This window comes from Camelina sativa, chromosome 11, assembly GCF_030686135.1.
Source record: "Camelina sativa cultivar CO46 ecotype springtype chromosome 11, ASM3068613v1".
Lineage (NCBI taxonomy): Eukaryota > Viridiplantae > Streptophyta > Magnoliopsida > Brassicales > Brassicaceae > Camelina > Camelina sativa.
In genome coordinates, this window is record NC_141890.1 from 1,925,251 (window position 1) to 1,945,305 (window position 20,055).

Consider the following 20,055-nt stretch of genomic DNA (forward strand, 5'->3'; position numbering starts at 1 on the left):
AGAATAGGTACACAACAGCTCATAAATAATTTATTGTGTTTTTGATGGAGGAGTTAATCTATACATTTGTCAAACTAATACAATGATATTGCATTTAGATTACCATAAATGTTTATCCTTAAGAAATTTTAGAGATAAGTATGAAATATTTTTCAAATAGAAAAAATCAATTTTGATAAAAATAAGAGTTGGTAGGAAAATAGTACTTAGAATGGCTTATAATGATAAATGGTTCTATATGTAATATAGGCATGTATAAATAAAAAGAAGTTGTTCTACTCTTAAATATCATCAATTTTGTCTTTTGCTTATCTAAAGCTTTTGAGAAAATGGTGAAAAGTAACAAAGGTGGTCAGAAAATAGAGATGAAAAAAATGAAAAATGAGAAGAACCTTCAAGTGACTTTCTCGAAAAGAAGGTTTGGTCTTTTCAAGAAAGTCAGTGAGCTTTGCACATTGTGTGGTGCAGAGATTTTGATGATTGTATTCTCTCCCTCTGGGAAAGTGTTTTCTTTCGGACATCCTGGTGTTAGAGAACTAATCTATCGTTTTACAAATTTTACCGACAATTCTCTCATTCCCCACCAACCAAACAACAACCAGCTTGTTGAATCTCGTCCGGATAGAAATGTCCAATATCTCAAGGAGATGCTCGCTCATGTAAAACATAATTATATTTTTTATTATTTTAAATATTCATATGCGCATAAACCATATATATCTCTTTTTTTATTTCACAAAATTAGATGATTTTCATCGTTGCAGGTGCTGGCCAAACAGAAAAAGGCGGAACATAATAGAATGACATTGGACATGGTGAAACAATCCAGAGAACAAAGAAGAATCTGCTGGTATGAAAAAGATGTGAAAGAACTCGACCTAACCGAAACTGACGATCTGATTGGTGCTCTTCAAGATATAAGGAAGAAGTTGGTAAGTGACATGTCTCACTATCCTCAATTAAATGTTTTTCATCAGAATTACATGGGATAATCAAAGATGCAAATGGACTAGGAAGAAAAGAGTAATGGTTGAAAACGTTCAGAAGAAAGCCTATGCCTTTGGTGATGTTGTTCAACTTTATACGCAACAATCTCTTCAAAAAGCTGTGAATCCAAAACACAATCCTTTCGTCCGTATACTCCAGCTTGTACTCCAGCCACAAGCTTTGCAATCTCACGGCCAGAGAATCCTTCCGTCTTCTTTGCAGCCTCAGATATCACTTGATCAGTTAAGTCTGCGTTAACGGTAATCTTCTGTGACAGCTTCTTAAACAAATGACTCCATATGTGTTTTGTGTCTTTGTCGCTGTCACTATTCTTTAGATATTTGTTGACATAGAGATTGAGAAGCTTGAAACGTTCTTCTTCCCCTGGAAGTGGGAACTCAATGACTTCATCAATCCTATCTGTAACCGCACTATCGAGATCTCCAGGTCTGTTTGTAGCTAAGACAAGAACAATGTCCCAAGATTGATCACCAGTTCGGAAGAGCAAAGCGTTCAGAGCACTACGTTGAGCCTCACTCATGTAAGTGCTGTTACGCTTGCAAAGAGAAAAAGTTGCAATCTTTCTGTTATTTTACAGTCAGAAATCTAAAACACTGACAAAATGCAGCTCAAACGACCACTCATATACTAGAAACTTAAAGAGGGAGATCTTACTCGCATAGAAAAGCATCGGCTTCATCAATGAAAAGAAGTAAACCTTTGTTTGATTTCTTAGCCCAATCAAAAATCTGAAGGAAACCGAAGCCAATGCTCAAATGCGCAAAACGTCTCGCACGAACCAACCTACACTTCACTCTCGCCACCACTGAACAAGCCTGTGACAGCCTCTCATCCACCGACGAACGTCATAGCCTTGTTTGTTTGTGACAGTTTGCTTTGAACCAGATGATGTGCTAAAAACATGTAGCCAAGTGCAGCTATCTGGAAAACAACCCCAATAAAGAAAGAAATCTTAAGCTTTTGAATCTATTCAAAGATAATACAAAAGAGCAATTGAAAGAAAACAATCTACCCTTCTGCAAATTGGGACAGTTGGAACCCCATCCTTTAATTATTCCGACAAAAACTGCAGTTACAAATCCCGCGACAAACAGGGCAGGACCAGTCTGCATTCTCCATGTTTAACTCACTGCACTGTGTACGATGTCCCATCGTTTTCTGCATGTAACGCGCACACATAGAACACAGATAGTAAAGCATTGATGTTGACATTTCAGGATCTTACTCTCACTTGTAAGATCAGTTTCTCTCATCTCTCTATCTCTGTTTTGGACACTCTGTTTTGTTCATTGAATAACAAGAAAGTTAGAGAACTTAGAGAGATAACACAAAGAGATTACATTTTATTTTCGGATCTCTAGAATACTTTCTTACAACACACACATCATACTTATACTACTTCTACTAGTTGCACCTCCCACATGTTCCCATACTTAAGACCATCATGACTCTTACACATTAGACCATACTCCTAGTTACTAACCCTTACACATCATAAGTTTGCTTTCTTACACAAGCCACACTACTATTACAACAACTCTCTTAGCTAGGCTTTAACCAAACAAATGACTAAGTCACAACACAACTTTCTACTTTGTCTTTGTTGCAGATTTAATCAAGAACTCAATTCTCAACAATTGAGCAAACCACGTTTCACAGTATTTGCAACTTGTAATACCAGAAATGGGGGTGTTTGTTCTTTACCTGAATTAGTGACAAGTCTTACCCTTAAAACGGATCATAAAAATCCGTTTCCCATCCTGTCATAGCCATCAACAAAACAAGTTCAACTTTGTTCTGTATTCCCAAGAAGCTGCTTCTCATGTTCCTCAGTGTAAATCTCAGGCCTTGCTCCTTCACCAGTTTAATTGCTTTTTTTACCCTTCTCATTAATCCCATCAGTGTAGAGATAACTGGACTTGTGTTCTCCAATCTAACAACAATCACAAAAGAAGAAACAAATCATAAACCCTAATTTAAACTCCAAAAAAAAAAAAAAAAAACCATAATTTCTACTCATAATATTCCTCCAGAAAGATCTCTACTTTAAACTGAAACAAATCGATTGATAATCCCTAGTCTCGACTCAAATCCCCTAATTTATAAAACTCAAAAAACTCTAATGATCAAGGTTGTTTCAACTCCTGATTGGCTGGGGAGAAAAATAATTTTTTTTTTTTTACTTTGCCTCATTTATGTCGACTATGCTCTCTCTCTCTCTCTCTCTCTCTCTCTCTCTCTCTCTCTCAGTTTCGCGACCCACCGGTTCACCGCCGATTTCTTGTCTCCCCGTGATCGCATCATGATTTTTGCTCAACTTTATGCAGAGGATGAGCGGAATTGCTACTCTTACCAAGAGGTCTTCTCTTTTTAATCTCTATGGATTCTCAAAATTTATTATTGGTGTGGCTTCGTCTCTGTTATTGTTCTTCAAAATCTCAATTGGGTTCAGGTTCTTCGATCCTAAAGGTCTCGCCTTGATCAAATTACGTCACCGTTCTCGGGTCGGGTCTGCGGTTTAAGTTGAAAGATTTTGTCCGGATCTTCAAATCTTAAACAAAATCTATGGTGAGCGATTCCTTCTTTTAGGGTGTTATTCAACCGTGTATTTTAAAGGAATCTAATGTATTTTGAAATGAAGTCTTATTCAATTAAGTATTTAAAAAAGTCCATTAAAATTTGGTGTTATTAGATTATGTATTTATTTGATGGATTTTAGAATACATAAAAAAACTCGGTTATTCGATGTCCATTTGATTTAGTGTCATTTTAGATTTTAATGAACTTTATTCGGAAAAGATGAACAAACACAATCTGACATATTTTTTAAGTATTTCAATATCTTTCTCTCTCTTCAGAATTGATTCAGAGATTAGTGGAAGAATCAAAAAGATGTCTTTCCACATGTGTTTTTCACCGGCGGTTCCGTTCGTGATCAGTTATTGCTTCATAGTCAATATCTCTCAGATGGCCTCCTCTCCCGGTGTTTTTGCGATTCCGGTTAGGTTCCCATCGGTAATTTTAGCAGTTCTCCCTCATTATTGTTGCAAAACCAATTACGTATTGAGTATTGATAATAAATAATATTTTAGTTCAATTTATTTTTGCTTTGATTTTTACCTTGATTTTTTCCTTAATTTTTGGTTAACAACGCAATTATGGGTAAATTTATTTTATTTAAGTTAAATAATAAAGTCCAGTAATAATGATTTTCAAATCCACTATTAATGACAACAAATCCATGCATTAGAAAACCATAGAATTTTAAAATCCACAAATAATTGAAATCAATTAAAATGCTTCCTCCAATAACACCTCCTTAATGTTACTAGAGATGAAATTAAATACTCCATCAGTTTCATAATATATGATGTTTTAGAGGTTATTCTTTGTTTTATAATATAAGATGTTATCAACTTTTTAAGTAACTTTTAGATTACTTTTATATTTTCTTATTATTTATTTTATGCAGTCTTATTTACGATTAGTTAAACTTTTTTTAAAATAGTCATTTCTTAATCTTCATACTTTCACTCAAAACATCTTATATTTTGAAATGAAATGAGTATATGTTAATCAGGCCCAACTCAAATTTTATCTAGATCGAGTGTTATATTATAAACAAAACTTAAATATATACCATTTTAAAAAAATATTAAAAATTATCATCTTAAGCTCCCCAATGCTTTTGCACCTTCAACACATATGCTAAGCCGACACAAAGGCTAATGTATCTTATTATGTTTTTTGTTTGATTTTACTTTCTATGTGTTTGATTATATGTATTTGAGGTGTTTGATAAATGGGCGAAAAAGTATTTGAGGTTCCTCATTATATATATTTTTTCTATATGTGTTTGTGTTCTCGAGAAGGTGGTATTACGTGTATTATGTATTTGTTTGTTTAGTATGCAATTGTATAGGATAGTATTTTGTCGATTTACAATTTGGTTAAACATGGGACATGTCTTAATAGGCAATTGTCGAAAGTTTATTATCTCACTTAACATGCTTAAATATGTTTTTTAGGATTGGGTTTTGTTGAGTTTGTTTTTTTCATTTTTTTGGTTTTGTTCTAAATTAAAAGTGTTCTGTAATTACTTTCTTCTTCATCCATTCATCCTCCTTTTCCACCTTTTTCTTTGTTCTATGAGTTCGTTTGTACGGACTTGGGTTGCAATTTAGGATGTAGTTGTTAACTGTTTCGAGTGTAGAAGATTCCTTATTAGTCTTGAGAAGACAGTTGGCGGAGTCTAATTTGGTTTGTGGTGTCGACGTAGACTAAGTTAATTTCTGATTTCTCGGGTGGCAAGGTTTTGTTTTGTTTTTGTTGATAAGGCATAGTTTTTTTTTTTTAATGTTTTATTGTGTCTTGGTAATAGTTTCCCCCTAATTTGATTTCTAGGATGAAGATGGGAACTAAAGAACTGGGGAGTTTGTTCGTTATTGGTAAATTGGTTGTCTAAGTAATGGAGAATTTGTAAGTATATCAAGAATTTGATTGTTATATTTTTGTTGGTTTGATATATTGATTAAACTTGAGGGGATTATCATGTGTGTGGATCATTCATTGAAAAATAGCTTGTTGAATAATAGTTAACTGTTTAATGAGGCACATTGTAAAAATTGATAATTTTTTGTTTACAAAATAGTTAGCTTTCTTGCTGAAATCTATGATCTTTGTTACCCTTCTTCTCTCGTAAATCGTTTTTTAACCTTTTTGATATGAAAATTTGAAAACATGATAAGTTGAATATTTGATTATTTGTTTTAAGTAAATGATATGGTTGATTTGAATAACAAATGGATGTTGATAATCATTTTTAAAAAATGTGTGTCTCTTGGTTTCCTTTGCCACCATGTTTATCTTCATAAAAGTATGGAAATAGTAGTTAGTTTCTTCGTTAAAAGTGTCAAATATAAGATTCAATTCGGTTTTGTTTTGTTTTTGTTTTTTTTGGTAAAGAATTAGTTAATGTAGGTAGTGGACTGTCGATGTTAATTACTTACATGAAATTGCTGGTAGACCTTTAAAAACTTCTATGTAGACTATGTTTGTCACAAGTCTATTTATAAGCATTTTAAGGAAACTTTAAAAAACTGATTTTCCAACTTTTTAAATGCCACGTTTAAGTTATATCATGAAGATAAACTTATACATTTGCTTGTAGTGGAAACACTTTTCAAATGTGGTGTCTATGTTCTTGAGGTGATAGAAACTTGTTGTTGTTGGTTTCATCTCTGTTGAAGGGAGATTAAATACCAATTCTTTCTGGCCACTCTAATCCAATGTAATGAGATTCTGTTATTTTTCCAGCAATTGTTAACCATAGTTGTGTTGTCAGTCCATTTAAGCTTTTACCTTCAACGTTTATGCCTCTATAGAATAGTAAAATAGCATACAAATAGACGGCTTCTAGCTACCCTGCATTGGCTGAGACACCCAAATGATGGATTCCTCTGAAAAAATCATTGAGCATCATGATTGTTTTCTGCAAGACATTTTTCATGAGGGGAAGGTATAGGACTGACAATAGTGACTTCTTCATCAGTGGAGCGAGGTTGAGTTTTTGGAAAACTCGTTCGTCATTAGATGCGCCTAATTCTTTGCAAGAGAGGATGTAACAACAACTTTTGAGACAATTATATCCAAGAGATCTTGAGGGAGTAATTCCAGTTGACTTATATCAACTTTGTTCGGATCCATTTGTAAACAGAAGTATTGTAAACTTTGAAAGTGTGAATTGTGTTTATTTCCACTCGTTTAAATAGATTAATGACAAGTGATGGATGTTTCATCTTCTTGGACGTTCCAATTAATATTCTTAAATATGGTATTTTATGGAGTATTTATGTCTCGTATGTAAATGCCCACGTTCGCCTTTCAACCTTAATTTTAGTGATCTTATTTTCAACATTTGACGACTGTTGATATTCTTATTTGTGAATCCTGGCAACGACCGATGAACAAAGAGTCAAAAACAAATGGGAGGTGAGTAGAGGTATATACTTTTTCCCTTTCTTTTACATAAGCTTATATTAATTATATTTGGGCTTATATTTAATCAGCCATGTAATGAATGTGGCCTTCAAAACAATATATAAATCCCAATGATTTTGTTAAATTTTTGTGGTGACGTGGATGCTCTCGTATGAAAGAAAACTCTGCTATTATATATATGATTTCCCTTGTCCAGTTTTTTTATTCTTTTAATTTTATTAGTAAAATAGTTTTATTGTCTAGTGATTCTTTTAATGTTATTAGTAAAATAGTTTTATTGTCTAGTGATTGGTGTGGTTGCATTCATATTAACTTAGGTGATCTCATCATATTCTTAGTAATGAGATCTAATTGTTTATGTAGTGAATTGTGTTCATCTAATTGTTTATTGTCTGTTTGTAAGTTCTATGGATAGATTAGCTTGATGAATTTGTTTCTTTTCTGTTTATGAGATTGTCATAGAGTTGTGATTATTTGACATGGTGATGATAACCATATCTATCTCGGCTGCAGGAGGTAAATCAGCTTTCTAAAACCCTTTTTGTTGCTGCAAGTTACAAGTGAAACATGTTTTAATCAGTATCTATATCTCTACTTGAAGGTGGAGACGCGGACCCTTCAGACAGTACACAAGATCGGACAGAGTGGAGTTACATTCATTAGCAGGTACCTAAGAATTCTTTATTCAAACCAGTTTGATTGGTGACGCAATGGCTCCCACCTGAACCCTTGGTAGCTTATAGTGATGCTCAAACGGACGAAAGCCATCATGGCAGGAGTTGGACCTATATGACTCAAGATTGGGAGCCCGTTGTCATCTGTAAGAAAGCCCCTAACTCTGCCGCTAAGCGTGACGAGAAAACTGTCTTTGTATCGCTGAAAGGTGGTTTAATGGGGTAATTGTGATTGTCAATTGAAATTTTATCATTAAATTTATATATATATATATATATATATATATATATATATTTTGTTAAAAGGCTTTCAATTTATAAACATATATGTCCAATGAGCTATTTTCGGAATAGGCCCATACAATTATCCCCTTAGGGTTCAGTCCAATTACACCAAAACAAACGAGATAACATAGACCAAAATTGACCCGGGTATAAACCAATCTAAACCAATAGCTAACCGATATAAACAAGAAACCCTAATCTGCAATGGAGAACTCTATCGCAGCCGCCTTCCCACGAAGCTGTGGATACTCGCCGGACCAGGACCACCGGCGAGCCAGGAAGACGGGAGTCAAACAGAGAAGGTGACACAGGACCATCACCATCCCGCCACCGTAGAGTTGTGAAGAGAAGGAAGAAGAAACCGATCTAACAATCCGGAAGCCATAGTTCAATCTGATAGAGATAGAGCAGTAGGGAGTAGATCTAAAAAGCCATCGACGGTGACTTAGCCTTGCCTTTCCGGCGGAAGACCTCCCCCGTAAAACCACCAGCCGTGACAAAACCTCCTGCGTCTCTAGCCATTCAGATCTAACCGCCGTATCTTTCTCATTCCTCGCCGAGAACTTCCTTCTTCTAACCGCATAGCCACGCCGCCGGTAGAGCTCTTGCCGGAAGTGTCCTGCGGAAACTTCTCCTCGCCACAAACTCCCTTGATTTCGATCTGGTGACCTCGCCGGTAGGTGCAATGGACTGCGGATGAAGCGCCATGGACCAGTAGTTCCTCTTCAATGAAGCGCCATGGACCAGTAGTTCCTCTTCAACGCCGGAATCGCCAGAGGAACCCTTCACTCGGTGCACAGAGTCGTGATCAGAAGAAGAAAAAGGAGGAGAGAGGAGAGAGTCGCGAGAAGATCTCACGCGCTCACCTCTCTAAAATAAGTTTATTTTCCTGTTGTTTTTTACTCTTATATTTTTAAGAACCCCAAATTTAACAATGGACCCATGAAATATTAAAGTTACTTAAAAAATCTTAATTTCATTTTTTTTTCAAAATTAAGAATAAACTATGTTTTAATTTTAACAAACTTTGTTTAAATTCTTTGATGGAGATAAGACTGCATGCGTACGTAATGTGCAATTTGATAATTAAGTCCAATTGTCTGTTGCTAGAATCGTGTGTATTATATATTTTTCTCTTCGTGATTTATTCTTTTGGTACTGATGTAACAACAACAAAAGAACCAAGTAACGTTTTATGTGAAAGAAAATGTTTATTACAAGAATCAATTATGATTGTAATCTTACAAACATTTTATTGAAAAACAATGATAGTGACAAAAAATCTACAATACTTGAGTATAAATCATTTTATTTGTATCTTATAAATGTTGATTTTGATAAACATAACTCACTATCATTAAGAAAATTAAACTCTAGTAAATTGTATATATATAATATATATCTTGAAAATTTTAGGCCCCCATAACTCAAGAAAAAAATTTCATTCCAACCATTTGATTGTAAATTTTTTTTGATAAGTCCAATTGTCTGTTGTTAGAATCGTGTGTACGGATTATATATTTTCTCTTCGTGATTTATTCTTTTGGTAACAAAAGAACAAGTAAACGTTTTATGTGAAAGAACATGTTTATTACAAGAATCAATTATGATTGTAATCTTCAAACATTTTATTGAAAAACAAAGATAGTGACAAAAATCTACAATACTTGAGTATGAATCATAACTTATAAATGTTGATTTTAATAAACATAACTCACTATCATTAGGAACATTAAACTCTCGTAAATTGTATATATCTATCTTGAAAATTTTAGGCCCCCATAACTCAAAATTAAAATCTCATTTAATCTATTTTAATTTGAATTAAAATTTGAATATGATGTGGCCATGCTTGAAATGTCTCAAAGATAGATAATATTCTTTTCTGTTTATAGATTACTTGTATTAGCTGTAAAAAAAGACCAAAATTGGCTCTAATTGCTAAAATGAATAATTTTATTAAATTGTTCCCTAATATATAGAATAGGTGTTTATACAACAGCTCATAAATAATTTATTGTGCTTCTGATGGGGGAGTTAATTCATACATTGGTCAAACTAATACAATGATATTGCATTTAAATCACCATGAATGTCTATCCTTAAGAAATTTTAGAGATAAGTATGAAATATTCCTCAAATGGGAAAATTCAATTTTGATAAAAATAAGGGTTGGTAGGAAAAATAGTACTTAGAATGACTTATAATGATAAATGGTTCCATGTGTAATACACGCCTGTATAAATAAAAAGAAGTTGTTCTACTCTTAAACATCATCAGCTTTGTCTCTTGCTTATCCAAAGCTTTTGAGAAAATAGTGAAAAGTAACAAAGGTGGTCAGAAAATAGAGATGAAAAAAAGGAGAAACGAGAAGAACCTTCAAGTGACTTTCTCGAAAAGAAGGTTTGGTCTTTTCAAGAAAGCCAGTGAGCTTTGCACATTGTGTGGTGCAGAGATTTTGATGATTGTGTTCTCTCCCGCTGGGAAAGTGTTTTCTTTCGGTCATCCTGGTGTTAGAGAACTAATCTATCGTTTTACAAACTTTACCGGCAATTCTCTCATTCCCCACCAACCAAACAACAACCAGCTTGTTGAATCTCGTCCGGATTGAAATGTCCAATACCTTAAGGAGATGCTCGCTCATGTAAAACATAATTATATTTTTTATTATTTTAAATGTTCATATGCGCATAAACCATATATATCTTCTTTTTTATTTCACAAAATTAGATGATTGAATCTCATCATTGCAGGTGCTGGCCAAACAGGAAAAGGCGGAACATAATAGAATGGCATTGGACATGGTGAAACAATCCAGAAAACAAAGAGGAATCTGCTGGTATGAAAAAGATGTGAAAGAACTCGACCTGACCGAAATTGACGATCTGATTGGTGCTCTTCAAGATATAAGGAAGAAACTGCTGTCTTTGGTGGTGGTGGTAATGTTGATGTTGGCGGCATTGATATGTTTGATCAAAGAATGGAATACATTCAACAATAATCCAATCATAGGTTATCCTAACCAGACACCATTGTTTGGATACAACAATGATGCAATTATCATTCAGAGCTAGAGTATGAGGCTAGAAAAGCAGCTGCGATATTGAAATCATCCTAATCAATATTTTGAGTCATTTTGGCTATGGTTACTGTTAGGATTGTTCTTGTGTTGTGAGACTTTATTTTTCCTTTCATTTTGTTCAGTATGTTTGCTTCTTCTCTTCATCGTTTATTTGTACTTTTGCGTGTTTGGATTGTATTGGGCTAGCCACCCGTGGTTTAATCAGACATTTTATTTTGCAATTCCAGTTTGATGTTACATCATTGTGAGATCAAACAAGATTTACAAATGAATTCTGAACAAACGCACAATGAATCAGTAAAAGAATCAGATTTTTACTTTTGAATAAGTAATGGTTGAAAACCTTCAGAAGCAAGCCTATGACTTTGGTGATGTTCTTCACCTTTATAAGCAACAATCTCTTCAAAAAGCTGTGAATCCAAAACACAATCCTTTCGTCCGTATACTCCAGCTTGTACTCCAGCCACAAGCTTTGCAATCTTACGGCCAGAGAATCCTTTTCTCCAGCCAATCACAGGTTGACACAAATAAGTTCTAAAGAAATCTAAAACATCTAATTTAGCCATCGATACGTAATGTGCAATTTGATAATTAAGTCCAATTGGCTGTTGCTAGAATCGTGTGTATTATATATTTTTCTCTTCGTGATTTATTCTTTTGGTACTGATGTAAAAACAACAAAAGAAAGAAAATGTTTATTACAAGAATCAATTATGATTGTGATCTTCAAACATTTTATTGAAAAACAAAGATAGTGACAAAAATCTACAATACTTAAGTATAAATCATTTTATTTATATCTTATAAATGTTGATTTTGATAAACATAACTCACTATCATTATGAACATTAAACTCTAGTAATTTGTATATATCTATCTTGAAAATTTTAGGCCCATAACTCAAAATTAAAATTTCATTTAATCCATTTTTATTTGAATATGATGTGGAATAGATAATATTCTTTTCTGTATACAGATTACTTGTATTAGCTGTAAAAAAAAAGACCAAAATGGCACTAATTAATAAAATGAATAATTTTATTAAATTGTTCCCCAATATATAGAATAGGTGTTTATAAAACAGCTCATAAATAATTTATTGTGTCTTATGGGGGAGTTGATGCATACATTTGTCAAACTAATACAATGATATTGCATTTAAATCACCATGAATGTTTATCCTTAAGAAATTTTAGAGATAAGTATGAAATATTCCTCAAATGGGAAAATTCAATTTTGATAAAAATAAGGGTTGGAAAGAAAAATAGTACTTATAATGGCTTATAATGTTAAATATTTTCTGTGTATAGCACGCCTATATAAATAAAAAGAAGTTGTTCTACTCTTAAGCATCATCAGCTTTATCTCTTGTTTATCCAAGCTTTTGATAAAATGGTGAGAAGTAACAAAGGTCGTCAAAAAATAGAGATGAAAAAAATGAGAAACGAGAGTAACCTTCAAGTGACTTTCTCGAAAAGAAGGTTTGGTCTTTTCAAGAAAGCCAGTGAACTTTGCACATTGTGTGGTGCAGAGATTTTGATGATTGTGTTCTCTCCGGGTGGGAAAGTGTTTTCTTTTGGTCATCCTAGTGTTAGAGAACTAATCTATCGTTTTCAAAACTTCAACCACAATTCTCTCATTCCCCACCAACCAAACAACCTACAGCTTGTTGAATCTCGTCCGGATAGAAATATCCAATACCTCAACGAGATTCTCACTCATGTATAATATAATTATATTTTTTTATATTATAATTATATATATCTATATCTATTTTCTTATTTCACAAAATTAAATGATTGAATCTCATCATTACAGATGCTGGCCAAACAGGAGAAGGCAAAACATAATAGAATGACATTGGACAGGGTGAAACAATCAAGAGAACAAAGAGGAATTCGCTGGTATGAAAAAGATGTGAAAGAATTCGATCTGACCGAAACCGACGATCTGATTGGTGCTCTTCAAGATGTAAGGAAGAAGTTGGTAAGTGACATGTCTCACTATCCTCAATTAAATGTTTCTCATCAGAATTACATGGGAGAAACTGCTGTCTTTGGTGGTGGTGGTAATGTTGATGTTGGCGTCATTGATCTGTTTGATCAAAGAATAAATACATTCAACTGTAATCCAATCATGGGGTTTCCTAACCAGACACCATTGTTTGGATACAACAATGATGGAGTTATCGTTCCCAGTTACAACATGAATTACATGTCAAGTTGCAACTTCAACGAGCGCTAGAGTCTAAGGCTAGAAGAGCAGCTGTATTGAAATCATCCTATGAGTTATTTTGGCTATGGTTACTGTTAGGATTGTTTGTCTTGTGAGACTTCAGTTTATTTTTCCTTTCATTTTGTTCAGTATGTTTGCTTCTTCTCTTCATCGTTTATTTGTACTTTTGCGTGTTTGGATTGTATTGGGCTAGCCACCCGCGGTTTAATCAGACATTTTATTTTGCAATTCCAGTTTGATGTTACATAGTGAGATCAAACAAGATTTACAAATGAATTCTTAACAAGCGCACAATGAAACTGTGAAAGTTAGATTTTAGCACGCACTATTTTAAAAAGAATCAGATTTCTTATTTTTGAATAAGTAAATGACATGGTATAATCAAAGATGCAAATGGACTAGGAAGAAAAGAGTAATGGTTGAAAACCTTCAGAAGCAAGCCTATGCCTTTGGTGATGTTCTTCAACTTTATACGCAACAATCTCTTCAAAAAGCTGTGAATCCAAAACACAATCCTTTCGTCCGTATACTCCAGCTTGTACTCCAGCCACAAGCTTTGCAATCTCACGGCCAGAGAATCCTTCCGTCTTCTTTGCAGCCTCAGATATCACTTGATCAGTTAAGTCTGCGTTAACGGTAATCTTCTGTGACAGCTTCTTAAACAAATGACTCCATTTGTGTTTTGTGTCTTTGTCGTTGTCACTATTCTTTAGATATTTGTTGACATAGAGATTGAGAAGCTTGAAACGTTCTTCTTCCCCTGGAAGTGGGAACTCAATGACTTCATCAATCCTGTCTGTAACCGCACTATCGAGATCTCCAGGTCTATTTGTAGCTAAGACAAGAACAATGTCCCGAGATTGATCACCAGTTCGGAAGAGCAAAGCGTTCAGAGCACTACGTTGAGCCTCACTCATGTAAGTGCTGTTACGCCTGCAAAGAGAAAAAGTTGCAATATTTCTGTTATTTTACAGTCAGAAATCTAAAACCCTGACAAAATGCAGCTCAAACGACCACTCATATACTAGAAACTTAAAGAGGGAGCTCTTACTCGCATAGAAAAGCATCGGCTTCATCAATGAAAAGAAGTAAACCTTTGTTTGATTTCTTAGCCCAATCAAAAATCTGATGGATTTTAGTAACAGCTTGTGATCCCAAGGGAGCAACATCTCCTCCTGTCATCATAGCATAATCCAGACCCTGCAGAAAAATAATTGTTATCTAAGAGAACTCATAAACGCAGGATTAACAAAGCTAGTAGTAGCACATAGTTTTGATAATAACTCACAGATTTCCAAGCTATTTCCCTTGCCACCATAGTTTTACCAGTTCCAGGAGGTCCATAAAACATCATGTTGCGGAATGGTGCTTGATGTGTTTTGGTATTTGATGTAGCTCTAGCGAGTCGCTCGATTCGCGTCTTTAAAGAAGGATGGAGAACGACATTATCAATCGGCTTTTTCCCTTCTGCTACAGATGCTGCTGCTGCTCCCGAGATTCTCTTCTTCAACTGAGACACCGAGCTTGCCCAAGGAAATCTACCCATGGAAGATTCTCGAATAAGTGATGGTTGTCCAAGCATCCTATTAATATAACCCCATGTAACTCTAGCTCCTTCACTGTTAAATACAAAAGAATCACGAGATAGGTTCCATTAGAAGAAAGGAAGATGATAATAGAATCTAAGATCACTCAAGTCAAATCAGACTGGTTCAGAACATCGCATAATATCCAGTAGCTTATTTAGTTTGGAGATGCATACCGTGTTGTGTAAACTCCTGCAGCTAATGCAGTAGCTCCTCCCACAGTCATTATCAGCTTATTCCTATCAGTTAACAAGGTTCTAAACCCGCCTGCCAAATTCATACAGAAGTAAGCTAAAGGAACAAAAAAAAAAACTGATCTTTCTTGATTGATCAAAACCCAAAGCAAGAAGATCTAACTTTTCTTGATTGATCAGTTTACCTTCAATGTGACTGAACATTGTGTTGATTGCAGCAAGCCACTTCTCCCTTTCACCATTTATCCTTTCCATAAGCAATCTTCTGTTTTGCTCTTCAGTAAGTTTGGCTTCATGAGCCCGACCTTCAGCTTCAGCCATGGCCTTGACACGAATCGTCTCTCGCTCAAGTTCAGCTCTCTCTTTCTCAGTTTGGCGATGCTGAGCTTGGATCTGTTCTTCTGTGGCGATTCTTGTTCTCTCTTTCCTAATAGAGGACTCCTCTTGCATCTTAACCAATTCCACATTATGATGTCTCTGAGCTTCATGATCTGTCTACATTACTCCCAAACCAAAAACATTTGTCAGATTCTACTACTTCAGAAAGATTATCCCATTTACGAGAATTTACACCAACAAGAGAGTAACTAACCTGTTGTCTCTTTCTTGCCAATTCATCCTCATATCGAAGACTTTGTGCTTTGGTTTGCGCATGTGTCTGCAAAAGATTTCTCTGGTCCTCAGCCAATTTCCGCTGTCTCTCCTGCCCGTTTCAAATGCCCCATAAAAAAACAGATTGCAATAAGTCTTGTGATCCCCTGTTTAAAAAGTGGCAGCAAAATGAAAAGTTCAATTACTCACAATATCAGTGTGTGCTTGAACAGCTTCGTACTGAGATTTCTCAGCCGCTACTTCAGCTAACCGAGTTTTCTCCTGCTTCCTCATGAGATCAAACACCTAAATGATAGAAAGCAAGAACCCAACAAACTAAGATTAAAACCCAATTTCCGTAATCACCAAAAGACACACACATCTCCACATATAAAAATTCAATTTTTTAAGTTTAAATTCCCCTTTTTGATAAACCCTAATTTCAGTCAGAACTTGGTAAATAGATAGAACAAGTCACCTGGTTGGAATGGGGAGAGCTATTGATATCTCTAAGAGCTTTTGCAGCTCTCTCAAGGGCCTCAGGATCAAAACCAGATCCTTTGGGCTCATCAGGCTCTGCTTTATTAGACTTACTAGAGTCCGACGAAGATTGATTCGCCGGAGAATCTGACGGAGGTGGAGATGGAGAAGAAGAATAGAAGGGAAACCGGAATCGAGAATCGGCGTAAGCACGGTTCTGAGACAATGACATTGAAGTGAACGCAGCAGCTATCGCCGCCGCGGAACATAATCTAGAAGCAGCCATGGATTTCGACAGAATAAAAAAAAAAAAAAAAAAAAAAACTAAACCCTTTTCAAAAGATTGAGAAACAGAGCTTAAGGTCCATCAAAGTCGGGAATTTGACGGTGGATGATGGTTGATTTCTTGGTTTCGATGATGGTTGATAACCCCACGGTGGCTGAGATTTTAGGGTTTAAACGGTATTTTTTAAAAGGCATAATAAAATAAAATAAAATGATAAAATCTCAATTTGCTTGGAGAATAATCAAAATACAGATGTGGGCCTAAATTTTAATAAGGCCTGTTATTGGCCCATGTTCTAAACGTACCTGAAAATTACTGTGTGTAAAAAAAAAGGCCGATAATACATTATAGTTGTCTTTTTCCTTCTCTTGAACGAATTGGATATAATGGTAACCCTTTTTTTGTTACACGTAATGTAAGTTTTAAATTTTTAAAGAGAGAAAATTACTGTGTGTAGAAAAAAGTTAATGATTTTTTAAAAGTTTTGACATCTGCCAAGTTTTTGTTCTCTCCACTCAGCTTATACTGTATATAGATCGCGGGTACGTAATATAATTATTTGAAATTTAAAGTATAAGAAATTATTCCACAATCCACATTGAAATTATTAAAACTACTAATACTGAAGTTAATTTTCGTATATTCTCGATGGAATATATATATAAATATAAAAAACACAAAATTTGAGCTTAGTGGATATATAAGGATTATTCGAACGTACGTACTTGCAAATTTATAAGTTTTAAAACTATTGGCTATTATAGGAGTACTATTGTAAGCACAAATGGAATCCACTTTTAATTATAAAATCTAATTAAACATAACCAGCTTTTGTAATTGTAATTTCATGCATTGAATTAAATTGAAAGATTTACGATAGTTCGAAGTTATAAGAAAAGTTTTAACAAAAAAAAAAGAAGAAAAAAAGTTATAAGAAAAGTTCACAACCGTCATTTTAGGATAGTTAATACTTCTAGTTACGATTTTAAACGCACTGTATTATAACACCTTTAAAGTTTCTTTTATTTTCCTATTTCCATTGTTTTAAAATAACATCTTTTATAGTTACTAAATTCCAGTTTTTTGTTCTTCATTATGGTTCGTATCGTATATATGGGTCGCACATTTGTGCTTGGAATATATACAAGACATGTGCTTTAAAATATTACAGAATAATGTCTCCCTTTTTCAGAAAGAAAAAAAAAAACAGTATACGTGTCTTTTTCTTTCTCTTAAACGAATTGGATTTTAAATTATTAATATTGAACTGTATAATTCCAATTCTCCGTCATGGACCTCATGGTTCGTATATGGGTCGCAATTTTGCGACGTGGAATATACAAGGCATGCATGTGCTCTAAAATATTACCGAATAAGCTATAATATCCCTCCTTATTTTTATTTTCGTAGAAAAGTAAAATTGTATATCACTTATATTTTGTGTTGGCACAAAACGAATAATACTTTAGATGAATCAAATTTGACACAAATGTATAGATCAATAGAGGGACCTCTCATTTTGACTTTTTTAATCTTGACATTTTTTGTTACTATGAGTTTTTTATACTAAAATTAAAAGTCAAGATGAGAAGTCCCCTACTATTATTCTATACACTTTTTTTGTGTCAGTATGATTCTGGTTAACAATAACGAGTTAGTTACACACCTATACTCTTTTAGTACTACTATTTGTTTTCACCAAAGCAATTAAAAACGAAATCATCAAGCTATAACAACAGTTACAGTATATAAATCATATAATATAATAACTAACGCCTTGAACCTCTCTGTGAATAAATAGAAATGAATTATTATTTCTAATAAATGATATCACCACTGTCATCAAAATTTAGCCCGTTCGTACATTCCATGCAAAATGTTTCTCCCCAATAAGGACACGTGCATCTCACGAGAACCAAACAATTCAATATTAATTGATCCGCCAAAAGAAAGTAAAAACAATCATCTTCTCAATTACTTCTTTTATTTACCGTCATCATCATCATCGATGATCTCTTGATTTATTTGCGAGAGCGCAATACCGTATGGTCTGTTACAATGTTCATGGAGATTGTCATCACTCATCAGGCTAACGCGCCAAATAACGAGGTGAGTGCAAAAGTGAACCAAAACATGTTCTGAATCGTTTTCTCAGGGGTTTTATAATCGTCCGATCTTTAATTTATTTTATTGGCTTTTAATGATATGTGTAAGAAGATCCGACGTTTCGAGGCGAGCCTTACATGAAACGCACACTGATTGATTTAGATTAGCACGGAAGTAGATGATTCTTACATAATCGTAACACCAAAATAAGTAAATACATTTAAATATCTTTGCTTTGATAAAATATCTTTGTCGACTTCAGGAGACCCTGCAAGACATTGAAAAGCCAGATGAATTTAATTCTTCAAAAAAGACTAGAAATAGGTACGGTAGACTATTTTATCAATTCTTTGATACAATACTGAACTTAAGCTATAGTCTAAAGATTCTAAACTAAATTAAAAGAGAAAAGGGATTACACTATTTATATATGTGGAGTAGTTTTTGCAATGGTAAAGACAAGAGACATAGAACATGCTATCATTATGTGGGACTTTAATTTTTCTTGGCTAGAAGACAGATAAGACGATGGTTGAAAGCTTTTCATCAGGAAATAGCATTTTTGGTTGTATAGATATAAGAGATAATGGCTTATGATAAAAAATTTCAAGAACTCGACAAAACTAACTTTTGTATTCTCTGTTACTAGATTGCTTTTGGCCCCACAGTTAGAGGTTGGGACAGTTCACAGATATGGGAAATGGTGGTGTTTACTATATAGATCATTTAAGCTAGATTTATTTTTCTCTTTTTTTTTTTTTTTTTTTTCTGTTCTGGTGAAACAAGACGACATGTACGCATATAAGAAACTGGAGGCTGCATGTCTATATTACGAATGCTTTCTTATGCATAATGTTTACCTTTTAGAGTTCCTTACATACTTTCAGTGGTTGTTTCCATTTGAATGGTAATTGGGATCCGGATAACGCCCTGAATCAATGTCATTGACATCCCTAATGAGGAGCTCATAGTGTCGCCTTACTTCTTCAGCTGATTTGTTACCAACTGCTCTGGCAACGTTATGCCAACGGTCAGGAGTGTCTTGGTCATATTTAGCCAATGCCCTTTCAAACAGTTTATTCTCCTTACTTGTCCAAGTAGCGTTAGAGCTCGAGGAGTTGTAAGCCATTTTACGAATAAGTATGTATATCGAGAGTACGTAGAAGATTGAAAAGAGCCTTTTAAATGGATCTCTGGTTTCTTGGGAGGGAGAAAAAGAAGGAAGATGTATGTATGACTTGAGAAAAAGGAGTTGATTTGGTTAGCTAAGAGAAGGAGGAGCTCCTTATAAGTAGGAGGAAAAAAGCATGGTGTGGGGTTCCGCCAGTTGGAAGAATATATACTTCAAGAGTGACAATTTCTTTTAGCAACCACATAAAGTCTTAGAGAAGGTACACAATTGCATGTGAAACAATCCAATGAAACCTGATATATATTTCTTTTAGTACCACATAAAGTCTTAGAGAAGGTACACAATTGTGAAACAATCCAATGAAACCTGATATATATTTCTTGACCTTGCAATTGG

At 34.3% G+C, this 20,055-nt stretch overlaps 3 protein-coding genes and 2 pseudogenes across 10 annotated transcripts; 2 read left to right on the plus strand and 3 right to left on the minus strand.

Annotated features, from left to right (window-relative positions):
• The first annotated feature begins 329 nt into the window (after positions 1–329).
• Positions 330–992, plus strand: LOC104721116 (agamous-like MADS-box protein AGL62 pseudogene; annotated as a pseudogene).
• On the minus strand, positions 880–3,566 carry LOC104727546 (uncharacterized). Of its 6 annotated transcripts, none has more exons than XM_087475911.1 (5): positions 3,272–3,566; positions 2,713–2,941; positions 2,021–2,166; positions 1,663–1,929; positions 880–1,543 (listed from the first exon to the last, which is right to left on the minus strand). In XM_087475911.1, the coding sequence occupies exons 4-5, from the start codon at positions 1,666–1,668 to the stop codon at positions 1,010–1,012; spliced, it is 540 nt and encodes a 179-aa protein (XP_087332037.1). In that variant the 5' UTR covers positions 1,669–1,929; positions 2,021–2,166; positions 2,713–2,941; positions 3,272–3,566; the 3' UTR covers positions 880–1,009. The 6 variants fall into 6 exon arrangements, with proteins under 6 accessions (XP_087332037.1, XP_087332036.1, XP_087332033.1 ...); XM_087475910.1 differs by having other exon boundaries at positions 2,021–2,285; positions 3,272–3,501; XM_087475907.1 differs by having other exon boundaries at positions 2,021–2,941.
• Positions 3,567–12,324: 8,758 nt separating this feature from the next.
• On the plus strand, positions 12,325–13,512 carry LOC104721118 (agamous-like MADS-box protein AGL62). The gene is made up of 2 exons (XM_010439031.3): positions 12,325–12,771; positions 12,868–13,512. Exons 1-2 carry the CDS (start codon positions 12,442–12,444, stop codon positions 13,291–13,293), a joined length of 756 nt encoding a protein of 251 aa, XP_010437333.1. The 5' UTR covers positions 12,325–12,441; the 3' UTR covers positions 13,294–13,512.
• Positions 13,486–16,628, minus strand: LOC104721117 (uncharacterized). The gene is made up of 8 exons (XM_010439030.3): positions 16,134–16,628; positions 15,866–15,961; positions 15,657–15,767; positions 15,250–15,559; positions 15,047–15,137; positions 14,573–14,903; positions 14,336–14,484; positions 13,486–14,217 (listed from the first exon to the last, which is right to left on the minus strand). The coding sequence occupies exons 1-8, from the start codon at positions 16,419–16,421 to the stop codon at positions 13,683–13,685; spliced, it is 1,911 nt and encodes a 636-aa protein (XP_010437332.1). The 5' UTR covers positions 16,422–16,628; the 3' UTR covers positions 13,486–13,682.
• A 2,032-nt stretch (positions 16,629–18,660) lies between these two features.
• Positions 18,661–19,785, minus strand: LOC147933538 (protein RADIALIS-like 3 pseudogene; annotated as a pseudogene). 2 transcript variants are annotated; one of them, XR_015570681.1, is made up of 2 exons: positions 19,409–19,785; positions 18,661–18,795 (listed from the first exon to the last, which is right to left on the minus strand). The product of XR_015570681.1 is annotated as a protein RADIALIS-like 3 pseudogene, transcript variant X2 (transcript). The 2 variants fall into 2 exon arrangements; XR_015570680.1 differs by having other exon boundaries at positions 19,388–19,784.
• Positions 19,786–20,055: the final 270 nt, after the last annotated feature.